Genomic DNA, 22,868 nt, shown 5'->3' with positions numbered 1-22,868 from the left:
AGGATCAGACAGCTAGTGTATTTGAAAAGAGATTTGAATTCAGATTTTTCAGACCCCAGATCTAGTGCTCTATTCTATTTAGGTATTTGTATTTGCACATTTCTCAGATGAAAATCCATTTCCAAAATGAGATTAATTATGCTTGTAGTTCTATTGTTATATTTATTAGAATAAATTAAAATAATATATATATAATTAACTTATACCTATAAGTTATACACACATGTATCTATATCAGATTTTATTTTGAGGTCATAAACTGTACTCTGAACATTTAATAGAATGATTTTTCTGGAAAAAAATTTTCCTCCTTGTCAAGATGGGTCTTCTAGGTCTGAAAATTCTTATTACTTATCTTTGATTAGCTGACAGTTAGGGAAACTGAGATCTCGGGTACCAACATTTAACAAAGACTTTCTTCTTGGTTGGAAAAGAGAAGATATTTGTCAAAGTGTCATGGTATCAGAACACTTTTTCTTCCTTTTTTCTTATAGACTGATTCTAACTATTTTTCTGGTATGAAATCACTTTCCAAATGAAAATTTATTATAAATTAACTTTCCTTTAGGCAACAACACCCTGGTCAAAGCTGTCCAACCAGGAGAAACTTACACTTATAAGTGGAACATCCTGGAGTCTGATGAACCCACAGAAAATGATGCTCAATGCTTAACAAGGCCATATTATAGTACTGTGGACATCCCAAGGGACATTGCCTCAGGCCTGATTGGGCTACTGTTGATTTGTAAGAGCAGAACCTTGGACAACAGAGGTGTCCAGGTATTGTATCCCATCATTAATTACCCTTACTGGTACTTGCAAAGTTTGCAGTCTGAACTGGAAGAGGTTTAGTCTTGAGTGTTCCTTCTTGCTACATAAACTTTCCATTTGGTTATTCTTGTCTGATCTGTCTCCAAATCCAGATTCTGGGGTATGTTATTGGATTTTATTCTGGATAATGGAGTAAGGGAACTGGAACAATGGTAGTATTAACAGACAGAAATATTTTGCAGAAAATTTGAACAGCCCTTCTTATCTAGGTTACTCAAAATAACCATTTCTACTGGAATTTAATTTAATAGCATTAGCTTTGTTTTTCAACGTGATTGTTTTCCTAAATGTACTTTATTGTGCTAATTCTTAGACTTGGCAAGCTCAAATTCTTCCTAAAGGAATGGGATAGCATTAAATGCTTATTATGTGCCAACAACTATAATAAATACTTAAAAAACAAAGAGAAAATAGAGACAGAGAACCTTATGTCTCTGCTGCTGTCAGGGACCTTATGTTCTAATTAAAGCAGACAACAAATATAAGAAGACTCAGATACAGGGAAGATGGCAAAGATCTACATTTTGGCAGGATAGTTCTCAAGTTTGAAGAAATTAGAGATCTTTTAGATCACAGTCATCCAGAATTCCCAAGACAATTTAGGAGAATTTAAATATCTCATCTCAGGATATACAAAACAAAGCAGTAGTTCTCAAACTTTTTGTATCATTTTATACTCGATAATTATTGAGAATTCCAAAGAGCTTTTGTTATGAGGTTTAGATCTATTAATTGTTTACTATATTAAAAACTAAAACTTTTTCATAGTGTTATGAAAAGAATTGTGATCTCAGAGACTTCTTGAAAGGGTCTCAGGTATTATTACTAGTGACCTTGAACAACATTTGAGAATTGTCAAATTAAAGGAAAGTGTAATATAATAAAAATAGAATCTGTAGTTGAAAAGGTCCTGATATTTCAAGATAGGGAAGCAACTAGGTATAAAGAAGATTTGTTTCTCTCCATATTTTCAATATTTTGATTACTTTGCTAAAACTTGTTAACATTTGTGCCATTTATGCATAAAGTTTCATTCTCTATTCTGGAGATAAAAAAATACCTAACCCAAGATCTGCTCTCAATGATCTTACAGTCTAATAGATTTAGAGAGGAAAGGACAAATGCACAAATAATTATAATACAAACAAAAGTTACTAAGTGAAAAGAAGTGATCTTGGCAAAGTGTCATGAAAAGTGCCGCTTTTATTTGACAGGGCTTTGTGAAGGGGGATGGTATCTGAATAAGACTTTGAAAGAAGAGAGAGACTTTGAAAGGTAGAAATAAAGACTCGAGGGTTGTTCAGAGGATAAAGCTTTGGGCCTGAAGACATGAAGACCCAAGTTAAAATTCATCTGTGGGCAAGTCAATTAATGTGTCTGCCTCAGTTTCTTCATCTATAAAATGGAAATAATAATAGCACTTTCCTCATAGGATTTTTATGAGACTAAATGGAGATATGCTTATAAAATGTTTAGCACAGTTACTGGTATATAGTAGATATTAACAAATGCTTATTATCTTTTCACTAAAGAGAATGCATTCTAGTTACAGAAAAATGATGTAAAAGACAGAAACTGGAAAGAGGAAGAGAACAAGGAATATAGAATATATGAAATAAAATATCATGAGATAGACTGGATATATTTTTTGGAAGCAGACTATGAATTGCCTTAATTATTTAAAAAACACATATTTTATTTAGTAAACAATGGGGAACTATTAAAGATCTTGACTGAAATAGATATCATACTAGAAAGATTACTTAAATAAATGTGTAGAATGGGTAAATGGAAATTTGGAAGGCCTGATTAGGCCTACTGCAATAGACTAATAGTGAAAAGGAATGATGGCCTGAACCAGGGTTATTGCAACGGGAGAGGCTGGATTTGAAAGCTATTAAAGGGCTAGAAAAATAGTAACTGTGTGGTGAGGGTCAAGCAAGAGTCAAAAATTATTATAATATAATGAGCCAGGGGAGCCCAGAAGGATGGTAGAACTATCTCTACTCAGGTGAACAGATGTGAAAGAAAGAGGATTACTTTAGTATTCATTGCATTTAATTTAAGATGTTGTTAAAATATACAGGCAGAAATGTCTAGTAGTCAGTTGAAAATACATGATTAAAGCCAAGAGTGTCTAGCTAACATTTAACAGTGAGATCTCTGAAAAACAGGATGGATTTTAAGGTTTAATCTATTTTGACATCTTTTATATCACTTTCTTGAGACAAGGCTATCAACAAAACACTAAATCTAACCCTGATTTGTAGCTTTTGACAATTTTCCAGGTGTAAATGCTCACATAAAAATTTAGGAATTGATTTGAGCTCAATTTAATACATCCCTTAAAAAGCTCTGGGGGAAGATTGGGAAACATCTGCTTAACAGTGTTCACTGAAGCCATGGAAAGGAATGAGGCTCCCAAAGGAGAGAGAAGAAAAAAATGCCCAGAATAAAATGAAGGGGAAAAAAGAACTAGAGGAGAAAGCCAGCAGAAGAGACATAAATGCAGTCAGAGACATAGGGAGGCAAAGATATGGAGGGAACTATACCCTTAATGTCAGTTCTTCAAAGAGTCCAGAAAGAAGGAAAACATCAATTTTAGTTCTGGAGATGGGGAGAGTAGGAGTAGCCTTAGAGAGAAGTGTTTCTGTAAAGTTGGGGGGGGTGGACCAGAAACTCACTTTTAGGGAATAAGAACCAATGTGATAAGATGGCAAGAGTGTTACAATTGGAGTCAGGAGGTGTTTGGGATTAATACATCTCTCTTAGTTTTATGGACAAGTTATTTAATCTCTTAACAATAGAATGAAGTTCTCAATAGTTCTTGTACTTATTGCATAGTGTAGTTGTAGAAAGGGAATGAGAGAACCTAAGTAAAGTGTTTTACTTTTTAAATTTTAAAGATAGAAAGAAAAGCTTTTATTAAGTACCTACTAAGCACTTTACAAATATTACTTTATTTGTTGTGTTAACTCATAACCCTGTGAGTTAAGTCCTCTTATGATTCTCATTTTAGAGTTGAGGAAACTTAAGCAGACAGAAGTTAAGTGACAGAGATTAAGTCATAGAGCTGGCAATTGTCTGAGGCTGAGTTTGAACTTATGTTTTCCTGACTCGGACCCAGAGTTGTATTCACTGCATCTTCTAGCTGTTTTGTTAAAAAATAAATTAAAAAAAAATATATATATATAAACCATCATCATCATCATCATTACTACTATTACTACTTTATCTCAGAGTTTGGGCATGGGGCAGCTAGGTGGCATAGTGGATAGAGCACCAGCCCTGAATTCAGGAGGACTCCGAGTTCAAATCTTGTCTCAGACACTTAACACTTCCTAGCTGTGTGACCCTGGGCAAGTCACTTAACCCTAGCCTCAGGGGGGAAAAAAAGAGTTTGGGCATGAAAGGGAAGAAAGTTATGTAACATGAAGGGTAATAAAGTAATTTTTTTATAAAAAATTTAAGGTAAGAGATATTTAAGCATGATTATAAGCTAAAGGGAAGAACTCAAAGAGGAAGAAATTAAGACTGCCTGAATGAATAATTGAGTCACTGTCAAGCTTGGAAGAATTCTCAAAAGCTATCTAGTCCAAAACAAATCCTCTTTATATCAAGTCTAAGAGTTGGTCTTCTTGCCTTTACTTAGAGCTTCTAGTGTGGAAGAAACCTATTCCCTTTCAAGAAAACATATTCCACTTTTGGCTAGTTAAAATTGTTAGCATTTCCCGCCTTGTTACCAGTGTAATACACTACCTACTTCTCTTGAGTATCATTACCCTATTAGCCATTTTAGATCTTACATTTCTCATCCAAAGATCTTCTCCTTAGCAGAGAAAAGAGCAAAATAATCAGTGAGTAATTCTGCCTTCATATTCACACTTAGGTGGGTGAATATCCAAACCTGTAATTACTCATTTTGATAGCCTGGGACTATCACCACAACATGCACCTTTGGGCAAGCAGCAGAAATCCCATTTTTTCAATGTCTTTTTCCTTCCCACTCCCAGAGAGCCATCCCATATGGAAAATAGTATTATTTAGACAAAAAAGAAAAGGAAAAAATCAGCACTACAGACCAATATATTGAAAAAGTCTAAATACATGTGCAATGTGTAACACTTGTGGACTTCCCACAGGCGAGAGGTAAAGCATTTTCTCTCATTACTTCAAAACAACTTTCTAAGACTAGCCCACCTGAATAGGGTTGCAGGAGAAAATGAATGAAGACTTGGAATGAACCAGAAGATAGGAGGAGGCATCCTGAGGAATCTAAGTCAGATAAGGACAATTTTCAAAGTGGATTGGTGGTGATGTCAATCTGCTTAGATAAGGGGATTCTTGGCAGCATTGGGGAGAAGGATTAAAACAAAAGCAATGGAGACTGAGAGCCAGTAAGAAATAAATGAATGGATATCTGTGTAAACAAGCTAGGTGGATCCTTGTGCTCCTGGTAGATGCTGGGAATAAATATACAAAAATTAAAACAGTCCCTGCCTTCAGGAAGCTTACATTCTATCTGAGGAAATAGTATGTGCATGTATAAAGATAAAAAGTAGGCACAAAATTTTAAAAAGATTATGCTTTAAAAAACATTGGAAGCTGAGGGAATCAGCAAAAGCCTCATGTAAAAGGTAGTTCTTGAACTGACCTTTGAAGGAAGAAAGGAATTCTAAGAGACAGGATTTGGCTGAATTATGGCTTGAGAGAGAGAACAGTAAGGCATAAATTAGTCTGGAGAGGTAGACCAGAGCCAGATAGGAAAGGGCTCTGAATGCTAAGGAGAGGCACTTTTATTTTATCATAGAGGCACATAGAGAGTCTTTGGAGGTTTAAAATTATATGATCGTGCATGCGCTTTAGGAATATTACTTTGACAGCTAAGCAGAAGAGAGAAGGAATAAGGCATGGAGGCCGTTTGGAAAGCTATGGTAATGATCATGGCTAGAGATGAGGAAAACATTTAACAGCTATATGAGTTAGGGAAAGAACACAGGCAAAAAATTCTGAAGGAAAAGAATTAATAAAACTTGGCCACTAATTGAATAAGGAAGGTGAGGGAAGGTGAGGGAGTCAATGATGACTTCAAGGTTTTGAACCAAGATGACTACAAGGATGGGGGGTGTCTTAACATAGAAAGAAAGAAGGATTATTTTGGGGAAAAGTCTATGGGATATCCAGGTGGAAATGTATTACGAAAGGCAGAGTCAGAAGATCATTTAAGTCAAAATCCCAATTTTTAGATGAAGAATCTGAGTTCTAATGAGGATAAGTGTTTTATCTAAGATCACAAAGGTAAATCAAAAAATCAGTAACAGAGTTGGAATCCAAACTCAAGTCTTCCTGAGTTCATTGCTCTTTCTGTTATGTCACCCTTTGGTTTCCTATAAAATTGACCCAATTAGCATTGATTTCAGGATTTGTTCTCCAATAGTGTTTGGCAGTTCAAAATTTAAAGCAGAGGATAAATTATCTTGCAGGGAGGTGAGGTGGGGAATGGTACACATAGTCAGCCTTCAATTATCCACCCCCAAGTAGAATAGTCCAGCAACCTAAATGTTTCAAAGTGGCAGTAGTGGGGCAGTTAGATGGCACAGTGGATAGAGCACCAGCCCTGAAGTCAAGAGGACCTGAGTTCAAATTTGGTCTCAGATACTTAACACTTCCTAGTTGTGTGACCCTGGGCAAGTCACTTAACCCCAGCCTCAGGGGAAAAAAAAATGGTAGTAGTAAAAGGAGATCTGTCTTAGTAGTTGTTGTTCAGTCATTTCAGTCATGTCCAATTCTCTATGACCCCATCTGGGGTTTAAAGATACTGGAGTGATTTGCCATTTGAGCTCATTTCACAGATGAGGAAACTGAAACAAACAGGGTAAGGGACTTGTCTAGGGTCACACAGCTAGTAAGTGTCTGAGGCTGAATTGAACTTAAGCTTTGAACTTGACTGTGCCATTTAGTGGCCAGTCTTAGTAGAGTATTTGCATTTCGATCTTTTGAAAACCCAGGCTATATAGTAAGTGTTCACCAGGAAGATGCTGGTAAATGTTTAATAATCAGCTCTTTTTGAAAACAGGACTCATTTTTAAGCTTAATCTGCATTATTAACATTTTCTCCATCATGTTATTAAATCTAGACAATAAATAAATCAAGCATCTAGCAGGAAACTCTCCTGAGCTGAGTCATTCAAGCTAATATCAATAAACCCTGATTACCTTTTTGCTATTTTGTCTGGCTTTTTTTCTAGCATTAAAAATAGAATATTTAAGTCATAGTAAATTGAGGTTGGTTTTAATGATTTTTTTAAAATACTAAAATCCTAAATCCTTAACAAATGATTGCTAATTGATTAACAAATACTTAGGAAAGAGTGAATTTGATAGTTCTGCTCCACAAAAGAAATAGGAAATATTTGCTATTTTCTGAAAACTCAAATTTGCATTAAGTAACTATTAAGTAAATGAACATTTTGTGAATAATACAATTTTTTCTTATAGAGGACAGCAGATTCTGAGCAACAAGCTGTGTTTGCTGTATTTGATGAGAATAAAAGCTGGTACATTGAGGACAATATTAACAAATTTTGTGAAAACCCTTCTTTAGTGAAACGAGATGATCCAAAGTTTTATGAGTCTAACATTAAGAGTAGTAAGTAGAAACTTTCCTCCCTACCTTCATCCTATTCTATCCATCACTCCTGGGATAGATATGTTTGTAATCTTGTCTATAAATATGCATGAAATGAACTTTTAAATTTGCTTCCAGTCCTAGGATTCTTCAAAAATCAAGGGTTTTGTAAAACCTTTCTTTCTAAGTTTAACTCTGTACACTTAATTTTCATGTAAATTTTATTTATGGGGAATTTCAATTTAATTTCCAATGAAATTCAAACATCTTAACATCTTAAAGATCTTAAAAGTACATGATATGTTCTATGTATAGCACTGCAAAGAAAGACACAAGATTTACATAAAACCTGGTCCTTGACACCTTGAAGCATTATAGCAATATAATGGTGACAAGGGGTAAAGTGTTCATCATCCTAAAATGATTGATTAACCAGAGTCACCAAGACTGTTCTGTTGCCTACCAGCGTGATCACCATCACCTGCTAACCTTACTTGGGTTGGATTTTTTCTATTATTTGTTCATGCATTTTCAGATAACCCAAGAGACAAATCTGGAATTGTCAGGGCTTTTCCACATGGGATGGAAGGTTGGAATTAGCAGTTGGAAATTGTTTTTTTGTTTACTTTAATCATTGAATTTTATTTTGGTCATATAAATGTCATGACCAAAGTCTGTTCAGGATCTGTTGTCTTCCAAAGAGAATCACCATTAGTACATTTATTAATCAGATTGCTTCTTGTAAATAAAGACAATTACTGTTTTGTGTAAATAAAACATATACATTTATTACATTACATTATTAATAGTAAAGATTGCAATGATCTACAAATTTCAAGCATACAATTTATTGATAGGTACAAATAATATTAAGGAAAGCTAAGGACTTTGCTTTTTATTTAATGATTACAACTGACAATTAAAGGATAAGACTTTAATTAAGCAATATGTTCATTGTTCTTCTGTCTATACATTATCCTTTGCTGAGTGATATAATCACTTAATCTCTCATATCCTTTGTATTAGTATGCTTTTTTCCATATGGACTAAATTAATATTCTTTATATTGTCCTTCAGAATATATCTGAGGGGCCTTAAAAATAGACCATCCCTGAGTAGGTGCTCAGAAAACAAGGGGAATGGACAAAGTGATATATCTACGTTGCTCTAGATCTTAAAATGATATATTCTTATGACTCTAAATTTTTGAGAATAATATTTTTTCAGCCCAGTTCAATGAAAAGAACACAATTCATTTGGAAAATTTAAAATTGGAAAATTAAAGTCTCTTCCCTCTTGCCTCCTATGCCCCCCAGTAAAGCTGATGTTTAATAATCAATGTTTCTATGTTAATAATCTTAACCTGAGCAAATACTTCAGGTCTTCTTCCTGTGTAATTAAATCAAAGTTCTTTCAGTAGGACAGGGTTGTTGGGGAGGCTGGTGTTTTAACTGACTCAGTTTCTTTTAGCAATAAATGGCCTTTTGCCTGAGAGTATACCGACTTTGGGATTTTGTTACGAAGACACTGTCCAGTGGCACTTTTGTAGTGTGGGTGTCCAGGATGAGATTCTTACCCTTCACTTGACTGGCCACTCATTTTTATATGGAAAAAGACACGAAGATGTCCTGACGCTCTTCCCTATGAGTGGAGAATCTGTAACTGTCACAATGGATAATGTAGGTGAGTAGTTTGGGTATCATGAGAGAGCCCTTGTAATGTCCATTTCATCTGCGCTCTACAAGGCTTACTTCATTATTAATGTGATGCTATTTAGTTTTTTGGTCCCTATGAATGCTTCCATTGGATACTAAGACCTATTATTAGTATTTTACAGAACTGCTGCTTCCTTAAGTAACTTGTCAGAAGTCACAAGATCCTGGTACAGACACACCTTCAGGAATGGTTTAGAGAGGCAGCGTTCTTAGAGATGAAGTATTCACTGACATCGGTCCCATCTTTTCATCACAGCCTCTCTCCATAGAGATAGAAGTAAACGTTCTTGGGTAGCATAAGCCAGAAGCATATCCACAGAACCTCAGGGATTCAGCTGCCACAGTTACACTGACACTATTTTCAAAGGGAGGGCAACTAAGAGAGCATGACTGGTCATGACAATCAGAGCTCAATTCTATTTCATTCTTTAAGATTTTACAAAAGCCTTTGCAGAAATAATAAATATTTAAATTAAATAATAAAGCTTGCAAAATACTTCACATTTATTATTTCATTTTATTCTTATGGTGAGTATGCAAATCACAATCTCTATTTACCATAGTTTCCTCATCTGCAAAATGGGGATGATTGCACCTATTTCCCAGAGTCACCTGGGAGAATAAAATGGTCTAGTTCTCTACTCATTACATTATACTTCCTTAAAGTTCCCTCATTCTATCTAGTTGTCATGATCTGCATTACTTCACCTGATTCAATCTCATTCTAGTCTTATACCCCAACTTGGTACAATGTGCAGGAATCAACGCCTGGGCTTTCTGAATAGACCTGTAGTGGTCATACTATCTACCTCCCTTTGCCAGAAGTGTCAAATTCAAAGAGAAATGGGATCACTAAGCCCTATATAAAGATCCCCAGGGGAGGAGAAGGGCATATTGATTTAGAAAACCGCAAATGAGCATTACCTATATTGTATTGTATTTTTATTTATGTTGCAAGCAATTCCGGAGTTTTGCCAGCAGCCTGCTAGTTTTATCCTTCTGGACTAATATACTGCAGCTACAGAAATAATGGGCAGAAGTCTAAAGCAATCACGATAATAATATAGATAACAATAATTATTAGATAAAATTATGTAATAGCCATATAAAACTAGTAGCATTTATATGGTATTTTAAGGTTTGTAAAGTAGTTTACATAGTTCATACTGTTTTATACTCACAACATTTGGAGCTAAATATCTATTTTACAACTGAAACAACTAAGGCAGAAAGAGGTTGCATGACTTGTCCAAGATCACATAGCCAAAAAGTGTCTGAGGTCAAATTTGAACTCAGGTTTTTTTTCTGTATATATGTGTATACATGTACAACAATTGTGCTTTGGGTCTGTAGAATATATATACATAGGATATTGTTGTTTTTCATCCTTTCTTCTTGAAGAGGATCCTGACAAGGATAATGTCTTAACTTGAGTAAATTGCATTTAAGTGAGGCAGAACTGTGTAAAGTCATCACATATATGTTCATATATTATATATGCACATATTTATATATAGTATTTTTGTTTTATATTTTATATGTTTAGTGTTTTACATATATATATTTATATCTGATTTATCTGTTTTTGTTGCTTTTTTATGGAGTGGGGAACAGAGATGGCTTTTGTTTATGTTACTAAGAATCTCTGATTCCTGACTCATCCTTTCTTAAGTAAATTCAAAATGGATTAGGAATTGCCTTTGATTGGTCTGTGTTTTTTTTTCAGCCAGATTTGACATATTCATTGGACCTTTCTGTTTTTATAGGAACCTGGATGCTGACTTCTATAAGTTCTAACCACAGGAGCCGGAACCTCAAGTTGCGATTCAGGGATGTTAAATGTATAAGGAATTATGATGATGACTCCTATGAAATTTTATTTGATGACGATTTGGAAAAAGTTGTCACAGAGAAGAATAAAGTTAACAACAGAAATATGCCTGATTCAGAGGAAGATGAATGGGCTGATGATAGTGATTATCAAGATCAACTGGCTTTGCAGTTTGGTATTAGATCATTTAAAAATTCATCAGGACCTCTGGAGGGAGATGAGCTTCTTAATCTCACCTCTTTGTTTATGGAAGAAATCTCTGAAATGACTCCCCTGAATGTGAATACATCTTTGGAGACCTCTCAGACTTCCCCAAAAGACCCTGGTAGTAGTTCCAAACTTCAAGCCACCCTTCCTTACTCAATAATCACAACAACTAGATCTCCCTTGGAGAACATCACCACTACAGGTACACACTCCATAACATACACTGTTGACTCCAATCTGAAGAATTCCAGATCCCATTCTGAAGAACTTGTCAATAAGAATACACATTCAGCTACAGTGGGGACAGCTTTGTCACCTCTTGGTGCAGGAGGATTCCAAAGCCAAGAAGATGTTAAGAAGGCAGGCCAGCAGGCCAACGAGGAGACTTCCACATTTATCACTACTTCAGCTAACCAACCTGAGGCAGAAAGAAATACATCAGTACAATCTAATCATATACAGGTAGAGCTATCAACAGGTAATGTGAGGGAAAATTTAACTCTAGAACTCCCTGATCTCCATAGAAGTGACATTCCCAACTCCAAAGCAGGAACACAAGATCTTCTAGATGATCTGGTCGTTGTTAACCAGAAGGACGCACCAAAGGTTTTGAATGGGAAATGGAATTTGGTTTCTGAGAAAGGGAGCTATGAAATCATCAAAGATACAAATGAAGATGAGGTGGAAGATAAGCTGTTGAACAACCCCCAGGATGGTGCAACATCTTGGAGAGAAGGAATTCCTTCTGCTAATTGGCACAAACCTTTAAAAATAGGAAAGAACAGAGAAAATGGTAGGTTCAGGAAATCTTCAGTTTTGATTAAGACCCGAAAAAGGAAAAGAGTTAAGTTGGCAGACAATTTACTGATGTCTCCCCGAGGTTTCAATCCTCTAAAAGGAAGGTACAGTGCCCCATCGCCCCACAGAGGATCCAATCACTCACTGTTATCCAATGATTCTAACGAGATGCCATCCCCTAAGGACCTAGAACAAGCATCCCCCACTTTATATCTTGATCAGAATTTCTCCGCTGTGGACCTGGATCAGAAATTTCCCCCAGCAGAGTTTAGTAAGATGTCCTCTGATCCAAAGTTCAGTGAAATATTCTCTACTCTAGAGTTTGTTTCTACTACCCATCCTCCAGATGTTTTTCAGACATCTTCCCTTCCAGATCATCAAACACCTTCCCCTCTAGCCCCTTATGAGACATTCTCCCACCCAGATCTCAATGAGACTCCTTTCCTTTCCTTCCTCCATGAGCCAACTCCCCCTACAAACCTCTATGAAGCATCCTTCTCTCCAGATCTTAATGAGACTCCTTTCCCTCCCTCCTTCTATGAATCAACTCCCCCTCCCGACTTTTATGAAGCATCCTTCCCTCCAGATTTTTATGACACAACTCCCCCTCCAGATTTTTATGAAGCATCCTTCCCTCCAGATTTTTATGACACAACTCCCCCTCCAGATTTTTATGAAGCATCCTTCCCTCCAGATTTTTATGACACAACCCCCCCTCCAGACTTCTATGAAGCATCCTTCTCTCCAGATCTCTACGAGACAACCCCTCCTTCAGACAACTATGAAGCATCTTCCCCTCCTGATCTCAATTGGAATTCCTCTACTTTGGATCTGAATCAAACCCATTTCTTATCAGAGGTTGGTCAGATATTCCCTTCTCCAGAGTTCAGTGAGAACTTCCCTCCAGACTTTAGTCATACACCCTCCTCTCAAGTCCTTGAATCAATATCCCAATCATTTCCATCCCAAACCAATGTTACTTTGATACCAAGACAAGTTAATCCAGCAATTATAGTGGGTCTTACCAAAGCTGATGGGGGTTATGTTGAGTATATTCCAGGGCAGGATGTCAAAGACAGTGATGATGATGATGATGATGATGATGATGATGATGATGATGATTATGATTTTGAAGCCACATTTGTACCCTATGATGACCCTTATAAAACAGATAGAAGGACAGATACAAGCTCACTCCGAAACCCTGACAACATTGCAGCATGGTATCTCCGAAGCCACAAAGGAAATAGAAAAAATTACTACATTGCTGCTGAGGAAGTACTTTGGGATTATTCAAAATTCTCAAAAAGGTTTGCAAAACTTTTTTTTTAATAACTTAAACTTCTCCTATTTACTGATGCTGAAAAGGTTACTTCTGTTCTTAGTCACAGACCCCCTTTATTCCTTTCCAATGACAAACAAAAGGATTTTACTTTGTTTTATATAAAATAGACTCTTCATATGGTTAGAGCAAGGGATAATGACAGGCAGCCAGATTGTACCACAGGTATTCAAGAGAATAGAAGGAAATCCCTCAGCATAATGGATAGACTTCTTCTAGTGAATCTATAGAAGGACATGGACAAGAGTTGCACAGCATGGGGCAGGCAAAGATGGTTGCCATCAGTATTGTTAGAGAAAATACCCAAGTCAATGAAATTATAGATCTAATGAAGTCCAGAATAGTCCTGAATCAAAAATTCAGTTAAAAATACTTAAGATAGGAGGGAGGGGCAGAAAGACTACCAGCTCAATTTTTAAAAGCCAGGACATGGTAAAAGTTCATAGCTTCATAAGTTTACAAATCACTTTCCTCACAAATGTTTCAGTTGTATAGCAATGAGACTAAAGCTTATTTATGTTAAGTGAAAAGCTGGCATTCACACACATAACATATGCAAAGTGATTTGCAAATATTATCTCCTTATATGAAACACCCAGTAAGGGAAAGTAGGGAAATGAGAAACTTGTTCAGATTTCAGATGTGTAGTACTCAATATAGTGGACTGTCTTACACTGACCAAGCTTAGTGAGAATGTGAATTTTCTCTGAAAAGTGCCAACCCAAATTCTTATAGGAGTGGAGAGGAGCTCTCCATGGTCTAATCTCTCATGGGACCAGAAATTCCTGCATCAGCTATTTCTTAAAGTAGAAGTTGAGTCCTAAAGGAAACTGTTAGAATGGAGATGTCCTATCTTGAAAGGAAGCATTTAATGAAATTACCAACACAGACATTCCCTCTATCAATATACATCACAGCAGAGTCCCATTTTCTTAGCTGTACCATTCTTTTCTGTCTCTTAATATATTAGCTTTAGAAATGTCAGTGATTATTATCAACAAATTAAACATTTATCAAGCACCCACTATGTGTGAGACACTGCACTAAGTGCTAGAACAGACACAAAAAGCAGAAACAGTTCTCATCCTCAGGAACCTTATTTTCTAAAGGCAAAGGGGGAGACAATATGTACATATAAGATACATACAGTGTAGGTAAAAGGTAACCTCAGAGAGCAAGGTGTTAGAATCTAAATGGGCTCATTCAGAGATTTCTCCACTCCACATGTTCATCTGGACTATTTGTGCCCAATCTGTGGTAGAGTCTTCTAAACTCGTACTGGCCTGATCAGCCACAGATGAACATACTGTACCTTGACCCCAACATAGTGATGTCATTTTGATCCTCTTTGAGAATGAAGGACAGCAACCAAATCAAATCAGCATCTGAGGGGATTGTGAAAGACACTACTCAGAAAATAGAATTTGAGCTGAGCCTTGAAAGAAACAGAGATGGGGGTAGAGGAGGAGAAGGGTAAGAAGAGAGAGTATTCCAGGAATTAAGGAAAGCGAAGATATAAAAATGCATGACAAACAGCACACAAAAAGTCTAGAATTGCTGGATTGTAGAGTGCATAGAAGTGAGTAAAGAATAAAATAAAAAAAATTGTTTTAAAGCAGAAAAATAGAAAGGAGCCAAACAATGAAGCATTTTATATGCCAAACACAGAAGTTCATATTTAATCCTGGAGGTAAAAGGGAACCACTGGAGTTTATTGATTAGGGGTGGTCAGTCAGTCTTACACTTGAGGAAAACCACTTTGGCAGATATATGAAAGATGAATTGGAGTGGAGGTAAATCAGAGAGGTATGAAGGCTATTATACTGAGGTCGATCAGGTGAAAAGTAAGTGGAGAAAACAGGGATACAGGGAGAATTGTAGTGAAGAAAGAAATTACAAAAGGATCTTAGCCAATGTATCTTTCTCTCTATTTTTGAGGAGATACTCACTTAAATTGACCTTTCTGCAATTTCTCCCCATTCAATTTAATTCTGCCCTTTTAGGGAAGCTTGAGATGGTGCTCAAACATTTCAAGGAGAAAAATCAAGAAAGAGATTAGTGACATTTTTTAGACTTCCTATTTTTCCAGGAACTTAAAATCCCTGAGATTTTACCACCAAAATCTACCTCAATGCCTGAACAATGTCAGTGATCTACCGTGTAGGTGTATTCACGGACTCATGAAGATGTGACAATCTGCTAAAAATACATTTTCCCCAAATATTGCCCATTGGGCACACCTCTAAAATGATCTCTCTTTGAAAAGGAAAAAATGTTACACAGAAAAATAATGTCATTTTGTATGAACCATATCTGGTTTTTTTAAAAAAGTATACCTTATGTTGATACAAATATAATTCAGATGCAGGATTTTATAGGGTTGTGGTTTTTTTTTTGGGGGGGGACTTCTATGAATGCAGTTTTTCTAAATTTTCTAATTTTTTTCCCTTATTATCTTTCTTTTCCCAATTTATCAGCATGAGGAAGGCTGATGATGCTGAGGATATCATAGAGAACACAGTGTATAAGAAAGTGATTTTTCGGAGCTACCTGGACAGTACTTTTTCAGTACCTGATCCTCGGGGAGAGAATGATGATCACCTTGGAATCCTTGGCCCTATTATCAGGGCTGAAGTAGATGATGTGATCCAAGTAAGCCAAGTTTTAAGCATTATTAAGAGAGACAGGGCAAGGTAAGTGGTACAGTGGATAGAATGCCCGGGCTTGGAGTCAGGAAAATCCAGCCTTAGACACTGACTAGCATTAACTGCAGACAAGTCACTTAACCCTGTTTACCTCAATTTTCTCATCTATCCACTCCAATTCCAAGAAAATCCCAAATAGCATTACAAAGAGTCAGACAAAACTGAAATGCCTGAACAGCAACTACAAGAGAGGCAGATGGGTGGAAAGAACACTGGAAGTATAGTCACAAGACCCTGAGTCTGAGTAGTAGCTCTGCCCTTGGCTATCCAAGTGAACTCTGGGAGGTCACTTAACTTCCCTGAGCCTCAGTTTTCTCATCTGTAGAATGGGTATATAGTTACACCTTCCCTTCTATTTTTACTAGATTAGTGTAAGAAAAACAATATAAATGTGAGTCATTAGTATCAAAGTTAGAGGAGTTTCTGAAAGTGTATGATAATTACAAAGTCAAAAGTATGAATGGATGTTGCCCATGGTTTATCAAATTCCGTATAGTCCTGGGGGGAATAATATTTGACTTAAAGTTAGAAGGTCTACCTATGACTTTTGTCTCTATAGAATTAAGAATTGTATTCTATGAACTAGTCACTTAATCTTCCCAGAGCCTGAGCTTCCTCATCTGTAAAATAAGGCAGAAAATAATAATAATAGGGATAAGAACTGGACTTGAGATTTCATTAATATAGGGCATTTTCAGGGGAAGAAACGCCCTCTAATAACGTAGGTAGTCATCTTCTCTACTAACTTTCAGTCAGAGTTGCCTAGAGCACAAGGAGGTAAAGCACAAGCACACAGCTACTGTGTTTCAGAAGCAGACTTGAATCAGGTCTTTCTGGTTCTGAGAGCACCTGTCTCTATACTACACCAAACCATCCCTTAAGTATAATGCTTTATAATACAATGTATATATTTTATTCAAAATCCTATCTGTTCTTCATCCCCTGCCTCAGATGTCACCTCTAGGAAGCTTTCTCTGATTCCATTCACCTGAGACGATCCTTCCCTCATTAAGACATGAAATCTCCACTTTGGAAGGAAACTCAAAGGTCACCTATAATTTATAGTCTTGAATAACATAACCTATAACTTAAGTGAACCAACAATTAACTCTAATTAACTATAACTTATTATCATCCCCACAATGGAGAAGGGGTCCAATGATCTCATAGTCTTTCGCATTTCTCTCATATATGTGTTATATTTGTATAAATGAATTCTTCCTCTTATTGGATTATAAACTCCTAGAGGATGGAACCATGTCTTATTCTTCTTATCAGTATCCTCAATGCCCAGTGTAGTACATTATATATATAGATATAGATATATAGTAACATAGCAAGCCAATAAACACTTAATAGTAACTTATTATATAGAAGGCAGTGCTAGGAAACAGTATCCAAAATAGATGTAACTTCTCCAATATTTAAATGTTTCTCAAGTGCTTTACATAAATTATCTTGTTCTTTCCTCTGGCAATAAATAAGCACAACTGGTATTATTATTATTATTATTCCCATTTTAAAGATGAGGAGACTGAGATTCAGAAATGCTGGACAATTTGCTTAAAATCACACTCTAAACCCAGTAGTCTTTCTATTCTCCCTGGTTGCCTCATGGTTTAGAGATTGGAATTGAAGTAATAAAATGCATTGAATTTGTGTGCTGGGTTTATGTAAATAGGGGGTTCCAGTAACTAAAGATAAGAATGCTTGTGCTGAATCTAAAATCAGAAACTCATCCTGAGTTCAAATGTAGCCTCAGAAGCTGTGTGATCTTGGGCAAGTTACTTAACCTCATTTGGCTCAGTTTCCTCATCTATATAAAATGAGCTGGATAAAGAAATGGCCAACTACTCCAATATCTTTGCAATGAAACCTCAAATTGGATCATAGAAAATTAGACATGATAGGAATGATCTAATACAAAAAATAAAGTTAAGGATTTTGTGTCTGACATTGTTAAGTATTTGTCTAATGCTCTTTAGATTTATAAACTGCCACATTCTGATCCCTGCCACCCACCTGTAAACAAACCAAAAATACTCTCTTCTCCTATCTTAATCTAATTATCTCCTGATACAATAATACCACTTCTTACCACATCTCCAATAAAGAAGATAGGAAAAAGTTGCTTTTCCAATAAAAAATAATTTGGGGAACAATACCTATAATGTCATTGCTATAAGGATCCTTAGTAAAGAAGTTTTCTCAAACCATGTAAATCAGCTGGTGTAAACTGATGGCCTATGCCTTTTTGTCTCAACTATCATAAGGAAGAGAGAGCTTCTCTTTCGTTATATGAATTTACCTTTTTTGTTGTTTTTTTTGCATATTTTAGGTTCGTTTTAAAAATCTAGCTTCCAGACCATATTCTCTTCATACCCACGGGCTTGCCTATGAAAAATCATCAGAGGGAAAGAGCTATGAAGATGACTCCCCGGAATGGTATCAGGATGACAATGCCATTCAGCCCAATGGCAGTTATACTTACGTATGGCACGCGACAGAACGATCCGGTCCAGAAAATCCTGGGTCTGCTTGCCGAGCTTGGGCTTACTACTCAGCTGTGAATCCGGTAAGAATTCTCCTGTTCAGGGGATTAAAAGTTACTGCCTTGATATCTCCTTTTTTAAAACATTTTGTTTTTTAAAACTTCATCCTTGGGAATGAGAAAGACCTTTATTCTGAGAGAGATCATAAGTTGTTTTCCTCTGGGAAGAAGTGAGTGTCATGTTCCTTCACACTCTAGGTGAAGAATGTGGCCTAGAGACTATAGTCAATGTGCCTAAGAATAGAGGCCATAAATCCTAAATTAGAAGAGCCCCAGTTTCAAACAAACAATCCTTTCTCAGATTATATGATTGCTAGATAGCCCAATGGGAGAGGCTCAGACTTGAATTAAGATGGCCCAGGTGTGAATCCTGCTTTAGGCATTAGCTGTATGACATGGTGCAAGTCATGCAAGCTTCCAGTTTCCTTATCTATAAAATGGAAATAATATTAGCATCTACTTCACAGAGTTGTAGAGATAACCCATTTAAAGCGCTTGGAAAATCTTAAAATAAGATACAAATGTCAGTTATTATTTTTGCATGTGTTTTGATTTGGAGTTAAGAAAATAGTCTCCCTATGGTGAACTCCATACTGGTCTCCAAATGTCACAGGGGATCATAGGAGTTAGAGAGGATAAGAAATTACTCATTCACTTGTCTCTATCACTGCCTGAGAAAGATATTTCATTTGAAATCACTTTACATCACAGCTCCACTTTCCAAACTTTTTCTTTAGAAGGCCTTCATGTTGAAGAAACTTTCATTTACAGAAGTAGGAAATAGTATGAATGAATTGATAAAGGCCCAAGCCTAGGACTCTATTTCTGATTCTTTTTGTCTGTGAATTTCAGAGGTGCAGAGAAAGAAAACCTAACTGCAGTCTGGATGAAGGGGAAAAATAAAATATGCTTTTAATTGTCTTCCAGGAAAAAGATATCCATTCAGGCCTAATAGGCCCCGTTCTGATCTGCCGAAAAGGAACACTCCATAAAGAAAGCAACAGGCCTATAGACATGCGAGAGTTTGCCCTACTTTTTATGGTCTTTGATGAAAAGAAGAGCTGGTATTTTGATAAAAAGCCTAAAAGAACTTGGACAGGCTTATCCTCAGAAGTAAAAAACGCTCACAGGTTTCATGGTACTTTCTCTAATTTGGTCTAATCTTTGCATAAAAGCAGCTTGGGTCCCTCAATTCCATCCAACATCAATGTTTGTTCCTGGGTTTTGCAAAAAGTACTTAAAAGAGCTTAGACATGTGACTTCTATTAAAGTCCCCAGGAGCCCAGATAACCAATGCACAAAAAAATCTGAGGAGCTGGGGGAGGTGGATAGTAACCAAACAATCAGGGATTAAAGAGATTTGAGAAAGAACCTTAAGAGACTCCCCTCACCACCCACCACCACCTTCATATAACAAGGGTTTTTGTCGGTGAACCTTAGTTGGAACATGGAAGAAGAAAGGATTCATGGCTTAAATGCTAAGTAGTGAATATTAAAAAAAAAAATGGCAGCATGCCCAAGTTAAATTGGTCTATAGTTAATGTGAGCCTAAAAGGAATTGGCAAGAGAGGCATCTAGGGTTTAAGGGAGAGCAAATCAACTGGGAAGTAAGAAAGCCTGAAAGATCTGCTTGTGACACACACTGGCTTTGTTACCTGGCCAAGTCATTTCATCAGGAGCCACACCAGCTCTCTAAGAAGAAAAGCTGGAGAGCAAATATTGATTGATATTGGAAAAGGGAAATTCCATCAAATGAGGTAATAATTGTAGTGTTAGCACAGTGCCTCGCACACAGTAAGGGCTATATAAATGTGAGTTAATAATAATAGTTACTATCAGAATTAACTCACTTAGCCTTTCTGTGACTCAATTTCCTCTTCTGTAAAATTGGAAAGTGGGACTAGCTAATTTTGGAGATCTTTTCCAGCTCAGATAGATGAGCCTACATTCATACCAATGAAACCACAAGTCTGTCTTTCCGATCCCCACAATCTTAGGGGGGAAAAGTTGCTTGTTTTTAAGGAATGAACACCATCCTTCATACTAATACATTTGTAAATATGTTTCCTGATCTCTAATGCTGTCAGTGCTCTTGTCCATATATAGCTATTTATAAAGAATTTCTTAATTATAAGATTTTTCTAAGAGGGGATTGATTCTGTAGCACTTCTGACTCTCAAGAAACCCTTCAGGTATCCAAAGCACGTGGACCTCTACAGGAATGTGTTTGTGTTAGGAAAATGGATAGCCAAGTCATAGAGATTAACAGGAACATTTAGTGAGGACTTAATAAGAGGAACAGAATGTGTTTGCAAAGACCATGAGAGACAAACAGAGAAATAGAGACAGACAGAGACAAAGAGAGACAGAGACAGAAAAAGAGAAAGACAGAGAGACGGCCGGGGGCAGGGAGGGAGAGAGGAAGAGAGATGTGGGGAAGAATAACAAAATAACTCTTCAAACCATTTAGAAATTTGACCATGCTGGCAAGATAATTTAACACACATGGGCACATATACACATTCACGACATCCTAAAATTAGGAGGGCAAAACAATGGAGATGACTAAATGCAGGGAAAGATTCAGATGTATGAATGAGCCCAGCTACTCATTGAATTTTTCCATTTGGGACAATCCCCACAGGACCCCATGGGATACTACAGCTAGAGAGTGAATGACTAAGGAAAGTATCTAGGTAGGGAAGATCATCATTTTCCGTCAGTTGGTAGAAATATCTTCCCTAGCCCTTCAATTCATTCAATTCAATAAGCACTTATTGACAATATGGACCAGGCACTTAACCAGGTGTTAGGGATGCAAAGACAAAAAAATAAAATTTAGGTCCTTATATTCTCCTGGGCAGAAGGGATGACATGTTTACAGAGAAGTCAATAAAAATGTATGTAAAGCAAATACAAAATAATTTTTGGGGGTGCAGTTAGAGTACACACAACTAGATGAGGAAAGCATGCTTGTGGGAGAACATAAGGTATACCATGCTAAGAGCTAGAGAGATTCCAAGAGGTTGAGGTGAAGAAGGAATGCTGTGAATTCTAGACATAGAAAATGTCCTGTATACAGGAAGGAGATGGAGCTCCATACACACACAAAAAAAATAGAATGCATAATGTGAAATAATATAAAATTGGTCATGGAAAGATATTCTGGAGATTGAATATGAAGGGTCATGTTGCCATACTTCCCATTTTCTATACTTATGAAATTTTAATTTTAGCTTCAATTTTTAAAAATGGAAAGTGTAAGACTTTCTGTTTACTGTTCCTAGATTTGTCCCATAATCCATTCTGTTGTTAAAAATATTTTGTATGACCCTGGGCGAGTCACTTAACTCCAATTGCCTCAGCCAAAAAAAAATATCCTGGGCCTTTTACTATCATTCAATATAAGAGCTAAATTTGCATTTGCATTTGCAAATTTAGACTTCATCCAAGTTATTGATAAAAAATGTTCAATAGTTTCCTGGGTCATATTCTCCTAGAGCGAGACCTCTTAAGATCAGTAGAGATTTATTAACCACTTCTTAGAGGCTTATCATTCAACCAGTTCCAAATCCACTCAAATTGTCAAGTCAAGATAAGGATTGATTAAGTACTTACTTAAGATCAGGCCATTTGCTAAGCAATGAACATACAAATACAATCAGAAAGGAAAACATTCCAGCCCTCCAGGAGCTTACAGTCTCATGAGGGAAGACAACACATAACTCAATAGCCTAACACAAGGGTCAGCTCTTTCAGATCCTTCCCATTAGAGGGAGTAGAGGGAGGGAGGGGATAATTTGGAAAAATGAATACAAGGGATAATGTTATTAAAAAAAATTACTCATGCATATATACTGTCAAAAAAATTTATAATTATAAAATAAAAAAATAAAAAAAAAAAGAAAAACCAGATCCTTCCCATTAATAAAGATGACAGCTAACTTGGACACAGAATTTCAAGGTTTGCAAAATATCATAAATCTATTGTTTCATTTGGCCATTTCAGTTAGTAATACTGTCTACTTAGAATTCACATTTATTGTTCTGAAATTTAGCAGAATTTAACATATTGCACCATAATCATCTCTATTTTGCTACACATATCCAAACAGAGGGTAATGGATTCAGAGTAGAGTATATACCTATTTTTAAATTTTTTGACATAGTTAAATATTAAATAATATTATTTTATAATAAATAAAGATATATAATACACAAAGTAATGTACTTTTAATTTTTTGGATATTGCTGATGTGG

The 22,868-nt window shown here is 36.2% G+C and overlaps 1 protein-coding gene across 2 annotated transcripts in view; it reads left to right on the top strand.

Moving 5' to 3' along the window:
- Positions 1-22,868, top strand: part of F5 (coagulation factor V) — a 76,581-nt gene that overhangs the window by 31,483 nt on the left and 22,230 nt on the right. Inside the window, exons 10-17 of one of the 2 annotated variants that reach the window (XM_074308303.1) lie at positions 569-780; positions 7,330-7,480; positions 8,930-9,142; positions 10,941-12,005; positions 13,182-13,320; positions 15,830-16,004; positions 18,396-18,632; positions 19,536-19,746. In XM_074308303.1, the coding sequence (XP_074164404.1) occupies positions 569-780; positions 7,330-7,480; positions 8,930-9,142; positions 10,941-12,005; positions 13,182-13,320; positions 15,830-16,004; positions 18,396-18,632; positions 19,536-19,746 (2,403 nt within the window). Of the gene's footprint in view, positions 1-568; positions 781-7,329; positions 7,481-8,929; positions 9,143-10,940; positions 13,321-15,829; positions 16,005-18,395; positions 18,633-19,535; positions 19,747-22,868 lie in introns of both variants that reach the window. The other variant, XM_074308302.1, reaches the window with a different exon arrangement.

This window comes from Sminthopsis crassicaudata, chromosome 4 (assembly GCF_048593235.1).
Source record: "Sminthopsis crassicaudata isolate SCR6 chromosome 4, ASM4859323v1, whole genome shotgun sequence".
Classification (NCBI taxonomy): Eukaryota; Metazoa; Chordata; class Mammalia; order Dasyuromorphia; family Dasyuridae; genus Sminthopsis; species Sminthopsis crassicaudata.
Note: the sequence above shows the minus strand (reverse complement) of the source record. Positions and strands in the feature narration are given on the sequence as shown.